This window comes from Poeciliopsis prolifica, unplaced genomic scaffold, assembly GCF_027474105.1.
Source record: "Poeciliopsis prolifica strain line A6 unplaced genomic scaffold, Auburn_PproV2 SCAFFOLD119, whole genome shotgun sequence".
NCBI classification, from domain to species: Eukaryota; Metazoa; Chordata; class Actinopteri; order Cyprinodontiformes; family Poeciliidae; genus Poeciliopsis; species Poeciliopsis prolifica.
In genome coordinates, this window is record NW_026562494.1 from 567,568 (window position 1) to 585,897 (window position 18,330).

Sequence of the window (18,330 nt, forward strand, 5' to 3'; positions counted from 1 at the left end):
AAAGTTTTGTGCATAGAAAAGTGTCATCTGCATATTGACAAATCTTCATGAACAAAGTGCTAAAATGAAGCTTATTATAACATGTGAATGTTTTGACAGTATTTCAGAATATTAGTAGCTACATATCTAGTAAATCTTCACTCTAATAGAAAAACTAAACGTATCATAGATGGAGTGTGTGAGGTTTTGTTGTTTCAGTTCCATATAGAAAAATGTCATCTGCATATTGTCGGATCCTGGAGAACATGGAGTCTGTTTGAGCTCAAATAAAATGTAAATGTTATATATTTACAATAGTTCAGTATGTTATTAGTCAATTGTTTCTAATTGGTCTCTATAAACAGAAGTGGTTTCAGTATCACCTGAACGTCTCTGTGTTTCTGCTCAGGCCGCTTCACGACGCCGTGGAAAACGATCACTTGGAGGTGGTCCGCTTCCTGCTGGCCTGCGGCGCCGACCCGACCCTCACCACTTACTCTGGGCGAGGACCACTCAGCATGACCCACAGCGCTGCCATGGAAACCTTCCTGGAGGGTGAGGCAGCCAGGTCGCACAGAGACGCATGTTTTATAATCCGTTCAGTCCAACCAGGAACCCTTTCACACACTGATGAGTATCCGCTTTGCTCAAAGGCTCATCAACATGTGTAATCAAACCAGCAACTGTCTGACTGACCTGCTGTTTCCATCTGCAGCTTCAATCCTATTTATCCCATCAGGTTCTGAGAAAAATCATTTAGGGGATTTAATAAATATAGAGCGGACGAAAACTGTTGGAGTGAAGCATGGAGCTGGCTGTGTGTGTGTGTGGGTGTGGGTGTGTGTGTGTGGGTGTGGGTGTGTGTGTGTGTGTGTGTGTGTGTGTGTGTGTGTGTGTGTGTATGTGTGTGTGTGTGTGTGTGCAAGCGTTCGCTCGGCAGCCTTTCTGATTACCATCCCCGCCTGTATTTGTTCTCCCATCTCTTTCTTCCTGCGCTCTCTCCAGAGGAGCTTAATGAGGCTCGGCTGCTGAATCCCGGAGCAGCTCACTGACACACACACACGCAGACACACTCTCTTACACACACACACACGCAGACACACTCTCTCACGCTTACACACACTCCTGCCAGCTTCCGTCTACTCAGCGCCAAGTCGGCACCGTCTGAAGGCTCACACTCTCCTCCACGTCTCTCGCTGTGTGTGGCTCCATTGTTTTCGGCTCGCCGCCTTCGTCCGCTCTGATTGGTCGCCTCTTTGATCGCCCCTAACACTGCGCCTCTCTCTCTGCCTGCAGACTATCTGTCTGACATCCAGGGAAGGTCGGAGGGCGATCCGGGAATCTGCTGGGAGTTTCATGGCAGCTCTGTGTGTGGTGAGTTCACACACACACACACACACACACACACACACACACACACACACACACACACACACACACACACACACACACACACACACACACACACCAGCTCTACCACAGACGAAGTTCAGGAACTTTCATCTGCAACAACTAAAGAAAGGAAGAATCAGGACAAAACTTCAGAGCTTCAGATAAAAGGCTGAGGAGCAGAGAGCGCTGATCCACCAGAACCTCGGATCAGAACCAGAGCTGATCAGTTCAGGCCCAACAGAACAGACCAACTAACCAATCGAACAATGTGTTGTTGCTCCTCCAGAGCCGACTTATAAAGGAGGCGCGTACAACATCCTGGCCGACCCACCCGGACCGGATGAGGATGAGGAGGATGAAGAGGAGGACATGGACGAGGAGAACCGGACCAGGAGGGAGGTGTTCGAGTTCGAGCTTTCGGACCGGCCTCTGCTGCCGTGTTACAACATCCAGGTGGCGCCGTCACAGGGGTGAGTGAGAAAAACTCGGGCGGAGGCGACAGAAACCGGAGAGAAACTCCAAACTACAGCAGTTAGAAATAAACTACAGCCACAGAAACAACAAACTACAGCAGTTAGAAATAAACTACAGCCACAGAAACAACAAACTACAGCAGTTAGAAATAAACTACAGCCACAGAAACAACAAACTACAGCAGTTAGAAATAAACTACAGCCACAGAAACAACAAACTACAGCAGTTAGAAATAAACAACAGCCACAGAAACAACAAACTACAGCAGTTAGAAATAAACTACAGCCACAAAAACTCCAAACTACAGCAGTTAGAAATAAACTACAGCCACAGAAACAACAAACTACAGCAGTTAGAAATAAACTACAGCCACAGAAAAAACAAACTACAGCAGTTAGAAATAAAACTACAGCCACAGAAACAACAAACTACAGCAGTTAGAAATAAACTACAGCCACAGAAACAACAAACTACAGCAGTTAGAAATAAACTACAGCCACAGAAACAACAAACTACAGCAGTTAGAAATAAACTACAGCCACAGACAACAAACTACAGCAGTTAGAAATAAACTACAGCCACAGAAACAACAAACTACAGCAGTTAGAAATAAACAACAGCCACAGAAACAACAAACTACAGCAGTTAGAAATAAACTACAGCCACAAAAACTCCAAACTACAGCAGTTAGAAATAAACTACAGCCACAGAAACAACAAACTACAGCAGTTAGAAATAAACTACAGCCACAGAAACAACAAACTACAGCAGTTAGAAATAAACTACAGCCACAGAAACTCCAAACTACAGCAGTTAGAAATAAACTACAGCCACAGAAACAACAAACTACAGCAGTTAGAAATAAACTACAGCCACAGAAACTCCAAACTACAGCAGTTAGAAATAAACTACAGCCACAGAAACAACAAACTACAGCAGTTAGAAATAAACTACAGCCACAGAAACAACAAACTACAGCAGTTAGAAATAAACTACAGCCACAGAAACAACAAACTACAGCAGTTAGAAATAAACTACAGCCACAGAAACAACAAACTACAGCAGTTAGAAATAAACTACAGCCACAGAAACAACAAACTACAGCAGTTAGAAATAAACTACAGCCACAAAAACTCCAAACTACAGCAGTTAGAAATAAACTACAGCCACAGAAACAACAAACTACAGCAGTTAGAAATAAAACTACAGCCACAGAAACAACAAAACTACAGCAGTTAGAAATAAACTACAGCCACAGAAACAACAAACTACAGCAGTTAGAAATAAACTACAGCCACAGAAACAACAAACTACAGCAGTTAGAAATAAACTACAGCCACAGACAACAAACTACAGCAGTTAGAAATAAATTCTATAGCCACAGAAACAACAAACTACAGCAGTTAGAAATAAACAACAGCCACAGAAACTCCAAACTACAGCAGTTAGAAATAAACAGCCACAAAAACAACAAACTACAGCAGTTAGAAATAAACTACAGCCACAGAAACAACAAACTACAGCAGTTAGAAATAAACAACAGCCACAGAAACAACAAACTACAGCAGTTAGAAATAAACTACAGCCACAAAAACTCCAAACTACAGCAGTTAGAAATAAACTACAGCCACAGAAACAACAAACTACAGCAGTTAGAAATAAACTACAGCCACAGAAACAACAAACTACAGCAGTTAGAAATAAAACTACAGCCACAGAAACTCCAAACTACAGCAGTTAGAAATAAACTACAGCCACAGAAACAACAAACTACAGCAGTTAGAAATAAACTACAGCCACAGAAACTCCAAACTACAGCAGTTAGAAATAAACTACAGCCACAGAAACAACAAACTACAGCAGTTAGAAATAAACTACAGCCACAGAAACAACAAACTACAGCAGTTAGAAATAAACAACAGCCACAAAAACAACAAACTACAGCAGTTAGAAATAAACTACAGCCACAGAAACAACAAACTACAGCAGTTAGAAATAAACAACAGCCACAGAAACAACAAACTACAGCAGTTAGAAATAAACTACAGCCACAGAAACTCCAAACTACAGCAGTTAGAAATAAACTACAGCCACAGAAACAACAAACTACAGCCACAAAAACTCCAAACTACAGCAGTTAGAAATAAACTACAGCCACAGAAACAACAAACTACAGCAGTTAGAAATAAACTACAGCCACAGAAACAACAAACTACAGCAGTTAGAAATAAACTACAGCCACAGACAACAAACTACAGCAGTTAGAAATAAACTACAGCCACAGAAACAACAAACTACAGCAGTTAGAAATAAACAACAGCCACAGAAACTCCAAACTACAGCAGTTAGAAATAAACAACAGCCACAGAAACAACAAACTACAGCAGTTAGAAATAAACTACAGCCACAGAAACAACAAACTACAGCCACAAAAACTCCAAACTACAGCAGTTAGAAATAAACTACAGCCACAGAAACAACAAACTACAGCAGTTAGAAATAAACTACAGCCACAGACAACAAACTACAGCAGTTAGAAATAAACTACAGCCACAGAAACAACAAAATAACAGCAGTTAGAAATAAACAACAGCCACAGAAACTCCAAACTACAGCAGTTAGAAATAAACAACAGCCACAGAAACAACAAACTACAGCAGTTAGAAATAAACTACAGCCACAGAAACAACAAACTACAGCAGTTAGAAATAAACAACAGCCACAGAAACAAACTACAGCAGTTAGAAATAAACTACAGCCACAAAAACTCCAAACTACAGCAGTTAGAAATAAACTACAGCCACAGAAACAACAAACTACAGCAGTTAGAAATAAACTACAGCCAAAGAAACTCCAAAACTACAGCAGTTAGAAATAAACTACAGCCACAGAAACAACAAACTACAGCAGTTAGAAATAAACTACAGCCACAGAAACAACAAACTACAGCAGTTAGAAATAAACTACAGCCACAGAAACAAACTACAGCAGTTAGAAATAAACTACAGCCACAGAAACAACAAACTACAGCAGTTAGAAATAAACTACAGCCACAGAAACAACAAACTACAGCAGTTAGAAATAAACTACAGCCACAGACAACAAACTACAGCAGTTAGAAATAAACTACAGCCACAGAAACAACAAACTACAGCAGTTAGAAATAAACAACAGCCACAGAAACAACAAACTACAGCAGTTAGAAATAAACTACAGCCACAGAAACAACAAACTACAGCAGTTAGAAATAAACAACAGCCACAGAAACAACAAAACTACAGCAGTTAGAAATAAAACTACAGCCACAAAACTCCAAACTACAGCAGTTAGAAATAAACTACAGCCACAGAAACAACAAACTACAGCAGTTAGAAATAAACTACAGCCACAGAAACAACAAACTACAGCAGTTAGAAATAAACTACAGCCACAGAAACTCCAAACTACAGCAGTTAGAAATAAACTACAGCCACAGAAACAACAAACTACAGCAGTTAGAAAACTACAGCCACAAAAACTCCAAACTACAGCAGTTAGAAAAAACTACAGCCACAGAAACTCCAAACTACAGCAGTTAGAATAAACTACAGCCACAGAAACTCCAAACTACAGCAGTTAGAAATAAACTACAGCCACAGAAACAACAAACTACAGCAGTTAGAAATAAACTACAGCACAAATAAGAACTAAAGGTCATGGTCCAACGACCTTCAGATGTTGTCAGTTCAACGCCGACTTCCTACAAAATGTCTGCAGACAGATGACTTTTCATAGTCAAGGCTCCCAACTGCCTACAATTGCTGTGACAAATTCCTTCATTTCCCACAGTGCTAATGGATGCTAGGCTAGCATGTCTACTGAGCTAACTGAGCTAACCAACTGCTGCACCTGTCTGCATTTCCATTGACCTTAAAATCAAACAGGCAATTTAGAAAAACTGAAAGTTTTTCAATAAATTTTTACACTAAGTGAAACAGATGTTGTGGTTTTATCATTCCACTAATGTAGTTTCTCCTACATTAGTGGAATATTGGCAGTTTTGCATTCATTTGTAATAAACACACAGTTGCTATCAGCTCAGTGTTTCATACAAAACCGTTTGATTTTAACACTGACATGAACTCCTTCCATTGGAAAGAAACAAAGTTTAAAATGACCTCTGTGGTTTTTCCTTATCCAGACGAACAGCTGAATCTTGTAAGTCAGTCAGCAGCACCAAGCATGAGGCAGAAACAGTTTGGTCTATTGCAGCAGAACTCCAGTCCAAACCTGAAGCTCCAACATCCTGCAGCTGCCAGGCGTCTACCTGATGCATCACACCTGGAGCAAATGGCTGCTTCTACACAGGATGCAGTCAAGTTATGGTTTGCTGTTGAAGCAGAAATCAAATAAACAGAAGCTGCAGGACATTGAACCCCAAGACCTCTGAACTAGAACTGCAGAATGTGATATTTGGACTGAGTGGTAAAAACTGTCAACCAGATGAAGACGATCCAAACCTCACGTTGAAGAACTTTGGTTCATCAATCCACTCAGATTCACCAATGGATGATAGATTAGGTTCATCGAGAACCGATCATCTAAGGTTGTGGATGATCGGGTTACGTTAGACCTGAATAATCGCTCAGTATTTTACCTCTTCAGACTTAAACTACCAGCATCTTCCTCCTAATAGACCCGATGATGAAGCTTGAAGTTCTGAGCATCATCCAGATGATGAACATCCAGAACCGTCAAAGTCTCAATCATCACAAAGCAGCAGGTTCTTCATCCAGCACCAACAGAACCATGAAGATAAAACCCAAAACCAGCCAAATGAATGTGGAAAAGAAAATCACAGGGTCTGGTTGGGGTCTGGTCCGGGTCTGGTCCGGGTCTGGTCCGGGTCTGGTCCGGGTCTGATCCGGGTCTGGTTGGGGTCTGGTCCGGGTCTGATCCGGGTCTGGTCCGGGTCTGGTCCGGGTCTGGTTGGGGTCTGGTCCGGGTCTGGTCCGGGTCTGATCCGGGTCTGGTTGGGGTCTGGTCCGGGTCTGGTTCGGGTCTGGTCCGGGTCTGGTCCGGGTCTGGTCCGGGTCTGGTCCGGGTCTGGTTGGGGTCTGGTCCGGGTCTGGTCTGGGTCTGGTTCGGGTCTGGTCCGGGTCTGCTGGTGCTGAAGCGGTGTCTCCAGACCGTTCCTACAAACACTCTGTGTTTCCTTCGCTGTCCTGCTTGTTGTTCTAACGCGTCTTTTCACACCCAGACACCAATTAGGCTGCAGAAAGAGGCTGAGGAAGGAGAGGAAGAGGAGAGGAAGAAGGACAGGCTGAGGGAGGAGAGGAAGAGGAGGAGCGGGGTGAGAGGGAGAGGAAAAACCATCCTCTGAGGAGTAGAGGGAGGACAGACGGAGAGGTCGTTAACAAGGATCGCATCGCCGTGGCGACGCAGCTAATTGGCTTCCACTCCGTCTTCCTCCCCTGTCGCTCCTCTTTGCCTCTCTTTTTCTCCTCTTCTTCCTCAGCGCCGTCTGATGTCGTATTAATGGGTCTTCTAGGAAACAAGGCCGCCGGGTGGCGCCGCGTTTCACCGAGCTGCTTAGCATTCAGGCAGCGGCCGGCTGCAAAGCAACATGTGGCCTTGTCTACCGCTGGGGGTGTATGCACTAATCTGCCCTTCACACACACAGGAACACACACACACACACACCCACACAGGAACACACACACACACACACACACACACACACACACACACACACACACACACACACACAGGAACACATTGATAGACATTGTGAATCAATAACACCTGGATTGATGTTTTCAGCTTTAGCAGCAGAATATGTAAAAGTGGAACAGCCTCTTTTTCTTCTTCCTGCTGCTTTGACATTTAGGACACTTTCTGGTTCTGGTTCTGCCTTTTCAGAATTGGGTTCTTGGTCCAACAGCAGATAAACAGTTTTACATTGTCTTGACGTCTAAACTGGGGCAGCATCGTTTGTCTTACTGAAACGCTCTACGCTCTGTCGGTAACTTCATTGGACCCGCTTCACTGCACCTTTGCAGAACCGTTACCTTTGCAGATCCGTTACCTTTGCAGATCCGTTACCTTTGCAGACCCGTTACCTTTGCAGAACCGTTACCTTTGCAGAACCGTTACCTTTGCAGAACCGTTACCTTTGCAGACCCGTTACCTTTGCAGACCCGTTACCTTTGCAGACCCGTTACCTTTGCAGAACCGTTACCTTTGCAGACCCGTTACCTTTGCAGACCCGTTACCTTTGCAGAACCGTTACCTTTGCAGAACCGTTACCTTTGCAGCACCGTTACCTTTGCAGAACCGTTACCTTTGCAGAACCGTTACCTTTGCAGAACCGTTACCTTTGCAGACCCGTTACCTTTGCAGACCCGTTACCTTTGCAGACCCGTTACCTTTGCAGAACCCATAGTGTTCTGAGAAAGTATTTGGTTCCTCTCACTGATGTTCTTGTCCTTCCTCCTTCCAGACCCAGAAACTGGCTCCTCCTGGCTGATGTTCTTGGTCGACTTCGCATGGCGTCTCGCTCTTTCCGGCGCCTCTTCCCACAGCTCAACATTCAGTCCGTCCCTGAAGACGAGTTCTACCGCCAGGCGTCCCTGTCCCAGCTGCTGACGGGTCCAGATGAGCAGGAACTGGCCTCCTTCAGGCCGGATGTGAAGGACCCTCTGGAGCTGGTGGAGGCCACCCCGGAGCTGGCCGGCATGCTGGGCTCCTCCCTGGAGTTTGTGGACAATCGCCGGGACTCTCTGGATGTTTCCCCCCCACCCACACCGCCACCGTCACCAGGGCAACCTCCATGTCTCACACGGGCTTCACCGGCACAACAAGAGGACCGGAGCCCTAAGAACGGGACTGCACAGTCCATTTCAGGTCCTTCAGGACAGTCCAGCTTGTGGGATCAACAAAAAACTGAGGCTGCAACTTCAGCAAAGCCAGGAATGACAGCTGCCGCTAGCTGGTGGGATCCACAGAGACAACCGAGTCTGGATCCTGGCATCCATGGGTCTGCTAATGCAGATTCTAAGAAATGGGTCCAGGAGTCCCAAGAAAGAAAACCTTCTGGTCTTCCATCCATTAAACTGAACTCTGTGGATGGAGGAACGCTGCGGGAACAACAGCGACTGAGGAGCCGGGACGTTGAAACCAAAGCGGTCACAGAGGAACAGAAACCAGTTCCAGTTCAAAACAAGAAGACAGGAAGTTCAAATCCTGCACATTTAAAAGAAGAAATGAAGTCAAACATCTGGAACAGCAGCGGTCAGGCAGGGAGCGACGTGGAGTCTGAAGTACCACAGCAAAGTAAGAAGTCTGAGGTCTCCAGCTGCTCTCAGGACTCATGGGATCCTCAGGCCACAAAGGGAACTGGTGGAACCACCACAACGCCCAACAGAGACGCCAACGCCTGCCAGGGCCTCAGCCTGGCAGGTAACTCCTTAAAGCTGGACGCTGCCTGGCAGAGGAACCTGACCAACGTCAGAGTCCACATCAGAGACCTGGGGATGAAAATTGCCAGCATTCAGAGAGACATCAAGAAGGACTCTGGGAAAGTGGTGGGGAAGGGTTGTCGGGTCAAAACCAGGTCATGAGACGATGGACGACCAAGCAGGAATAACTGGTAGCCAATAATGTGGATCTGACTGTAAAACAGGCTGTAAACTCTGGACTGTGTTCACTGTAAACTGTAAAGGTTTTCTATTTATGGGCAGAGACCTGATGTAAATATGACTGGGTCTGTGTTAGCTTGGTAAAAGTGCCGGCTCTGTTCAGGCATCCTGTTGGTTTTTGCCACTGTTCAATAAACAAAGAAACATTGAATACATGAGTTATTTGTCAGTCGCTGGGGTCCAATGGGACCAACATGACGATCTGTAGAGGACTCGACATGCTTCAGAGGAACCACCACCATGTTCACGAGGTATTTCAGTCATTTCTATCTACTGTCACCATAATGTCTCTAGCTAGCCGTATCTTCATGTACTTGGTGTTGCAGATTAACGGTGTGTGTACAGACCAAACATCCTCTGTCTTCTCGGGAAGAGAGATGGCTGATGGCGTTTTCTTGACCATTGAGTCAGTCGAAGCTACGACGCGGTAATAACAATCTTCTTCTGCCATATTTAGACCAGTAAGTAGAAGTGAAACGCTCACTAACGAATCAGTTGAAAGATTTAGTGAGCATTTTTTGCATTTGCATCAGCAGTTAACATCAGACGATCTGCGAAACAGCTGCAAAGCTTTGCAGGTTAGTTTCTTCACTAAGCAGTTCACTGAGAATGAAACCAAACTGAAAGTGTTTTGTTAGCCAGTCGTCCATCCCTCAGGTTTCCAACACTCTTGTGTCCAACAGAGGTCAAACCAAAATGTGAAGGAAAACCGAAGGATGAAGCATCTTTTAGGTCTTCATCACTTTGACTTTTAGATGTCATCATGAGTACTTAACTGAGACAAGGGGTGTCCAACTCTGGTCCTCTTGTCCCTACTCTACGCAGGCAGGAGCCTGGACACGACTGGTGCAGAGGTTTTAAGGTAGGAAAGTGGGAATCAACTGATTTGTCTTTTTAAGATTTTCTCCTTCATGTTGTGTTAAAATAAAGAACTGAGATCATTCTGCCTTCATGACAGACTATTGACCGAAAGCAGACCATCCTGAAGATCGCTAACCAGTAACAGCTACGGGAGGAAGCCTGATTTACTGCAGCTGGAGCCCATTTCCTGGAGACGGACCGTTGGACACACTGGTTTGGACACACTGGGCTCAGCTGTGGTCCCTGCATGTGGAGGATCTTCCTGCATAAACCAGGTGAGTCTGCTGCTTCCTTCAGAGAACTAGATATTAGGTCAACAGGAAGAACATCTCAAATGTTTAAACCTGCAGTCGGATGGTTCTGATCAGTGGGTTCAGCTGATCTGGGTCAGCTGTTGGGTGTTTCATGTCTGTTGGTTTTCTATCTACTGTATGCTTGTATGACTTCCTGGATGGAACGATTGGAGATTTTCTCCTGGTTCCTGTTGCTGATCAGAACCTCCTGGTGTCGGACGCTTGGATGGATAATGAATGTTCTGAACGCTTCCTGACGTCCAGCCGGAGGAAAACAGTCAATGAGCGCTTCCTGTCTGAGTGAGTGACTCACTCATTCCCATAGAAAGTGGGCCAAACAGTTTTCTGTAAACCGACCCAGATCAGAACCATTCATGCGTACTGGATCCTCTCTCTCTCTCCTCGCTCATCTCATTCGGTCGCCCACACCCTTTCATCCAGCAGAAAACGAGGGATGAGTCATCCGTTGTTCACTTTAGAGTTTTATCCTCCGGTTCTGCTGTAGAGGGAAAAGTCCGGCTCACATCAGGGTCAGCAGGGCCTTGGCATCGACTATTCGGTCCAAATGTTCCTTCATCCATCTAAATTATTCACATGAATGTGATTATAAATATGTTTGAACTAGTTTTGTTGGTTTGCACTTGTAAAGTTACGCCGTCAAAAATCAACACCAATAATTTGGGTTATTTGGCTAATCAATAGTAAAATATGGGGGTTCATATTTTTACTATGTTATTCATTCATCTCAGCTCCAAACTAAATTTATTGAAATATTTAGCTACAAATTAAATATTTATTCTCCAAGTTGTAGTTACGTTGTAGTTGATCAACTAAATATTTAGATCTAACCCTTATATTCAACTAGCAAACTAAATGTTTAGTTTGGTGATAAATATTTTGAACATATTAGCTAAATCTTTAGCTCTGAACTAGCTAATCATTTAGCTAGATCAGAGCTAAGTATTTAGCTGAGTAGTGCTCACAAAGTCGCTTTAAAATTGCGATTATTGCTAAACAAATAAATAGCACAACTTTGTAAAGGGAGCTGTATCAGGTACGACCAAGCACCAAACTGGATAATTTATCTTTCTGAATCTTCAAGTTGGAGCCTCTGGATGTTTGGTTGACCTGGTGACCCCATGAACTTTGGAGACAGGAACCAGGAGCTCTGATCAGAGTTTGTCATTAGATCTTTGTGGGTTTCTTATAAAACGCTCTGGTTCTGGTAGCGGGTCAGATAGTGACCACAAACACATCGGCTGCATGTTTCTACCAACCTCACTGCCATCTGCTTCCTCTACAACTTGTGACTGATTTCTATCGACGCTGATGACAAACCGCCAACACCTCTCCTTCCTGCTGCGGCGGCGTGTCACAGGAAATCCACCACACGCCCTGAAACTGAAACCAGCTCAGAGGTTCGGGTTTCAGCTGGTTCTGATTCACCACACTGAGGAAACTTTGACGAGACGGACCGGGCTCCTAGAAGTGGCGATAAACACTGTAATAAACACTCATCCATGCAGAGCTGTGATGGTGTGGCTGCCTGAAGCTATGCTGAAGACGCCGGATTGAATTGCTAATGCGCCGCAGGGAGTGTGTGTGTGTGTGTGTGTGTGTGTGTGTGTGTGTGTGTGTGTGTGTGTGTGTGTGTGTGTGTGTGTGTGTGTGTGTGCGTGCTGCTGGCTGGCAGCGCTGCGAGGCTGTTTAGCGAGCGAGACGAGCAGCGCTGCCGATGAATATTTAACCAGAGAGAGGCAGAGCAGCCATCATTTATTGATGCTGCTGAAGGGGAAGATGAATGGGCTGTCTGTGTACACAGCCCTGGAAACCGCCGGCATCCAGGCGAGACTCGACCCCAGTCTGGATGTGCGGCAGGAAGCAGAGATTCTCTCTGTCATGGCGCATTTGTGGGGGAATAAAAGAGTTTGTCATTAGATCTTTGAAAACTTCAGATTCCTCGCCTCCTTCAGAGGTCATGGCGGCGATTCCTGCTCCATGTTTAGATCCGTTCAGGGTCATGGTGGCTCTAGAGGTTGGTTCACTTCCTGCTAACGCAAAATCCTGCAGCTGTGAACAAATTAGGAGAAAGTCTGCTGTTGGTTCTGACCAAAAATCCCCTCAAACAGACGCTTTGAGGAGAAAAGGCTTTCTGGTGGAGTCTGAAGCTCTGGTCCTGTTCAGTTCGCTTCAATCCAACTCCAGTCCGTTTGGCTAGAAAGTCCGGTTCGTTTGTGGAGCCATGATTGCTAATCAAACTCTTTTGAAAGCACATGTGAACACCAAGTGAACTGCACATTGTTCCAAAAGCAGTAAGCGACCAACAGCGCAGGGAATTCTGGGTAAATCCAAAGTCAACAGACATGCTAGCCCATCGCTACCAGCAGAAATGGCTCCTGGTCTTTAGCTACATGAGAGAAATCCTCCATCTGTTAAAATACGATGCTTCCAGTTTGGTTTCCAGTTCTTTAAGAAAGAAGTTGGGCTCAGCATCTTCAGAAGTTTTTGTCTTTTCCTCCAGTGGTTCTTGGAGCAGCGCCCCCACAGGCCAGGAGGGGAACAGTGCAGTGTGAATACAAACTCCAGCAACTGGAAATGTTAAAATTTTGGTCCCAGTCGAACAGAATCTACCAAACTATCAGACAGGAAGGTTTGTCTGAGTCTCCAAACTCATCAAGCACTTCTGGGGAGGGAGACATCAGGAGGCCTGATCAGATTAATGTCAGAGCAAAATAACGCGACGATAAATGGACCGGAAAGAAAAAAAAAACAGACTTTTAATCTGTCAAAATCAGCCAAAAAAAAAGACATTTTTTTCCCAGACCAATAACCTTAACAATCTCTGTTTGGCATTGAATTAAACTGCTTGACCAGAACAACCTGCTTAGCTAACATGCTTCTCATCCTGCCTGTAGGAATTACTGCAGAAACCTGGATAAATGTGATTTATATGTGGAATGAAACTGATACAACCAGGAGGGTTCAGGTGTGTCTGCTATATTTATTTTATTTAAAGAACTTAAAATACAAATCTGGATTTAATTGGCTAATCTGGAGATTATTTTAGATCCGGTCGGATTGTACCCAAAATCAATTTGAAGGTATTTCTAAATGCTGCAGTAAATCGGTCATGTTTTAGAAGAAACGTCTCCGTTTAGTTCTGAAAGACGAGTCCAAGTTCGGCGGTCGACCTCAGAAAAACGCGCTAACAAAAGAGAGGAGAAGAAAAAGGCTGATGCTGTGTGTGTGTGTCAGTGTGTGTCGGTGTGTGTGTTTGAGAGAGACGGTTTCAAGGCTCCCCTTCCCTTTCGCTCGTTCGCCCTCGCTGCCTCTCTCTGACACACACACAGGAACACACACACCCGTTTTCACGCTTCACCACCAGCACTTTCTCTCTGTGCGGATGCACGCTCGCTCGCCCAGCGCTGCACTCAGAAGGAGGAAGACGAGGAAATCAATTAGTGTTTCTCGTCTTCTCACCTCCTCCTCTTCCTCACGTCTCCCCTGACGCTCCGTTAAGCCTACGCTAAATCATCTTAAAACACGCAAAAAATGATCAATATTCAATACTTTTCTGACGTAACTTTAACCTAATGAATGATAAAGTGCTGTTTTAATTAATCACTCCTAAATGTACCTTTCAGGAATTAATTATTGCTTGAAATTAAGAGATTTTTGTGTCAAATGTATGTTAAATGGTGCAGCAGTGCCTTCTAGTGGAGCACAGAGGGAATGTAAATATTCAGTTATTGGCTGGTGTGTGTGTGTGTGTGGGGGGGGGGGGGAGGTGTGTGTGTGTGTGTGTGTGTGTGTGTGTGTGTGTGTGTGTGTTTGAACAAAAACCAACCAGAGAGCAAATTGTTCACAAACTTCTCTCCGAAATATCGATTTGAGCTCCACCTGCTGGACAAGACTCGGTATTACATTAATAAAAACAGGCTTTAAGATTCAACGTCCAAGTTTAACGCTTCTTCTTTTAACAAAGCTGTGGCTCCATGATGGCACAGCGCCCCCTAGCTGAGCAGCATCCAGAGGACTGTGTTTTCTGGAAGAGACGTGCCTGTGCAGCAACACACACACACACACACACAGGAAATCAGGACGGCGCTCTGCCTGTGTGAGAGGAAATTAGACCACCTCATTATTCAAATTAGCTCAGAGGAAAAGCGAGTCGTTCGCCTCGTTTACGCCTCAACAGATGGAGAGATCTGTCACTCTTCCTCTTCGTCTCCTCGTTCTGTCATCCTACTCTGCTCCTCCGTTTATCTGGCTGTTTCCGTCAGGATTTCCCATCATGCATCATGTCCCTCACAATCAGCACTTGTTGTGAACCTTGACCTCCATCCTGATGGCGGCGTGTCCATCTGACTTCAGTGAAGCTGATGGTGATGTGGTTCTGGAGGCACCTTTGACCCCTGACCTTTCGTTCTATAAACTCAGCGTACTGATTGGTCGTTTCTCCTGGTTAATTGCTCCATTTCCCGCTATCAGAATGGATGCTAGCATGTTTCCTGAGCTGAGCGGCTAGAGAAGAAGAGGAGACAAATGACTGTCTCCTGTTGGTTCGGGACAGAGAGCGCCCTCACATGGAAGATAAGTGTAGTTGTACACAGTGGTAAAATCCAGCGGCTCCTCTGGGCTGTAGCGCCTCTAGTGGCCTCTGAAGGAACTGCTGCAGCTTTTTACATGAACTGATTGATCAAAAGCCAAACCTTCAGCACAGCGAACCACCCAGCTGTCACTCAAAGCACAGGAACCACGGCAACCATGCAGGAGGCAAATCTGAAAGGTGATCATCTGAGGGAGGGTGATTGTCATGGAAACGAGGCCTGACCTTTAACCTGACTTATTCCTTCACACACATTTACACACCAATCAGAGCAGGAGTGTGTGTGTGTTCCTTCTCTAACCTTGTCTCACACACACACACCCTGTAGCTGTGATCTGTGTCACCACAGCGCCCCCTGCTGATTGCTGCTGTAATTGCTGCAGTTTCAATTTAATCAATTAAATTAAAACATTTTAAATATTATTTAAGTTAAAATTTAAATTAGAATGAATAATGGTTTAATAATAAGTATATTTTAAAAAGACTAGAAATCCTGATTAATGTGATTTTTGTTGTCAAACATCCAGAACCAGAACATCAGCTGAACTGAGAGTCCAGTAGAAATGAACCGACTCTCAGTAGAACCAGGTTTGGATCACAGAGTTAGAACCAAACTGCTGCTGCTCGATGTTAAATACCTCCTGGTTCATTGTGGTCACTTATTAAAATTAGATTTGAGTAAATTTATTAATTTGACTCTTGAAATTCTGGATCAAACTTCTCAAACTTATTCTTATTGTTGATGGATCCTAATCTGACTCTTGAATTACTGTTCTGACTGACAAATAAACATCAGTCTGTTGATTATTACTGACTTTTTAATCAGGTTTACTGAAAGGTTTTTGTGAGCTGCATAGGCTCCACCCACTTTCTGCAGACAGTTCAGATTTCATAGTCAAGCGCACCGATCGGCTTCGGTTTGAAAATAAAGCCACTGAGATGTTCTTCAGAACATTTTATTACCAAGAGGAACATTAAATAAAAACCATCCAGAGCTGAGAAGCAAATCAGACTCAAGTTGAAAAAAAAAATGCTTCATTAAATAATTTCTGTTTGGTTCTACAGGTTCTGATCGGCTGATCCAAACATTAGAAGGTGAATCAGTCTGAAAACGTCTTGAGTTCCTGTTCAAAGCAAACAGCTTCATCCATCAGAACGGTCCAGATGGAGGTTCTGGAGGATTATCTAGAGACGTTTGTGTGTTTCAGTCGCTTCGTTGCATAGTTTGAGTCCCCAGCATGAAATGACAGATAGACACTGGAAAAGTGCAGCAAACAGAGAGAACAGCAGCTTCCTCTGATGACCTTTAACCCCAACTATCACACAGGTAGGGTTAGCTTTAGCTCATTAGCTACAAACAGCAGACTAACCAGTTTGATCCGGTTGGTGCAGCTGGAAGCTGATGGTGTGTTTAAGGACACTTGTTCAGACATGAAGGCAAATTTAGCAGGAAGTCAAGCACAGCCTAATTTTTCCACATTTAACCTCGAACAGAAACACCAGAGGTCAAAGGTCGTCAATAATCTGGGTTTTTAATTAATGTGTTGGTGTTGGTTTTTGTAGGTAATGAGCTAAGCAGAACCACGTCACAACCGGACCGGGTCAGTTCCTGCAGCCTATCTCCTCCTTGTAGCGGTTCGTTAGCGTGTTAGCCTTCAGCGTGAGTTTGGACAGAACCGCCTGCAGTCCGTTCAGGTGGAAGTGGAACTGTTTCTCCAGGTCGTCGTCGTCCCCGGCCTCGCCGCGCTTCCCCTCGGCCTCGGGCCGCTCGTCGCCCAGGACGCCCCACTCCATGTTGTTCCGGATGGACTTGAGCAGGACGTAGGAGCTGTACATGTCTCCGTCCGGCTGGAAGTAGCCGTTGGTGGACGGGGCGGACTCCGGGACCTTCAGGTCCTCGCCGTCCTCCAGGGGACGTCCCGCAGCAGACTGGGCACCATCACTGTCTGGTCCATGTTGTTGACGGCGCCGATGAAGCGGCTCATGGCGGTAAAGAGCGAGTTCTTCTGGTTGTAGGAGTCTGATATCTGCATCATGGTGGACAGCTGATGTCCGCTGTGACCGCCCGGCGCCGTCCAGGACCAAACTTAGCCCGCTAATGCTCTTTGGGGGATTAGGATGGAGCTGGAGCCTGATCCCGGGTCAGGAGGGAGGAACTCGACGCGTGAGCCAGACTCTGTGCCAGGTCGGTCCTGCAGGACTTCAGACGCCCATCAGCCACCTGGAAACAAGCAGGAAGACATAATCCAGCCATTAATATTCTGGAATAATAATCCAGAACCAACATTCATCTGGAGGTTCAGATTAAACAACATGGCAGGAAAAAGCTGCTGCTTTTAATAAAACAAACTCTCTTCAAACTGTAAAACATCTTCAGCCTCTATTTAACTCTAAACATGAGAAGAATCATTAGAATCGGTTCGGCAGCCATCGGCTCTGAGGATCCGAACTGCTGATGAAATACAGGAACTGTCCGATGATGGAACCAGGATCACCCTGTGGGTTTTCAAAGCAAACATCCCCGAAAATCAGCAGAAAAAATTCACCAGAACCCCAGGATGTTCGGTTATCCTGGTCCAATTGAGCCTCCCGGAACATCTCTGCGGGGTTCGGGTCAGAACAGCCGATTCTGCTCCAGACCAGCGCTAATTCCGGGTCCCGCTATCTGACTCGCTAGCGCTGCATTAACCGGAAACCCCCCGCAGGTGGTCGGTCCGGAGAGCTTACCGTGTGCCGGCCGTGGTTCCTTTCCGCCGTCCGGGTGTGGAGCACCGGGTTCCGGTTTTCCGTTGGTCCGATAAGCGATGAGCTCCGGGAGGGTCGGCGGGTTTGTCCGAACAAGGATGTAGCGGGGCGGGGCGGGGCTTAGGGCGTCAGGAAGCATCACCCACAGCCAATCACAGCGAGGTTTGCCAAAGACGGCCAATCATACACGGCATGACGTCAGATGGAACGTTGGAAAATGTTAAATTGTTAAACTGATTAATTATGAAGTGAACAATTAGTGTTTGAATAGAAGAAACAGGTTAATTAATTTACTTTA

General features: G+C 45.2%; 2 protein-coding genes across 2 annotated transcripts in view; one reads left to right on the forward strand and one right to left on the reverse strand.

The window, feature by feature from the left end:
* LOC129354839 (BCL-6 corepressor-like) overlaps nucleotides 1–9,675 on the forward strand; it is a 28,342-nt gene extending 18,667 nt beyond the window's left edge. The window contains 4 exon segments of the mRNA XM_055024372.1: nucleotides 389–534; nucleotides 1,276–1,353; nucleotides 1,658–1,841; nucleotides 8,327–9,675. Of these exon segments, the coding sequence (XP_054880347.1) occupies nucleotides 389–534; nucleotides 1,276–1,353; nucleotides 1,658–1,841; nucleotides 8,327–9,446 (1,528 nt within the window). The 3' untranslated portion in view covers nucleotides 9,447–9,675.
* Nucleotides 9,676–16,458: 6,783 nt separating this feature from the next.
* Nucleotides 16,459–18,225, reverse strand: LOC129354841 (mid1-interacting protein 1-B-like). The gene is given in 3 exon segments (XM_055024373.1): nucleotides 16,459–17,197; nucleotides 17,200–17,508; nucleotides 18,015–18,225. Coding segments are annotated over 2 exon segments (432 nt in total). The 5' UTR covers nucleotides 17,324–17,508; nucleotides 18,015–18,225; the 3' UTR covers nucleotides 16,459–16,889.
* Between the last annotated feature and the right edge of the window lie 105 nt (nucleotides 18,226–18,330).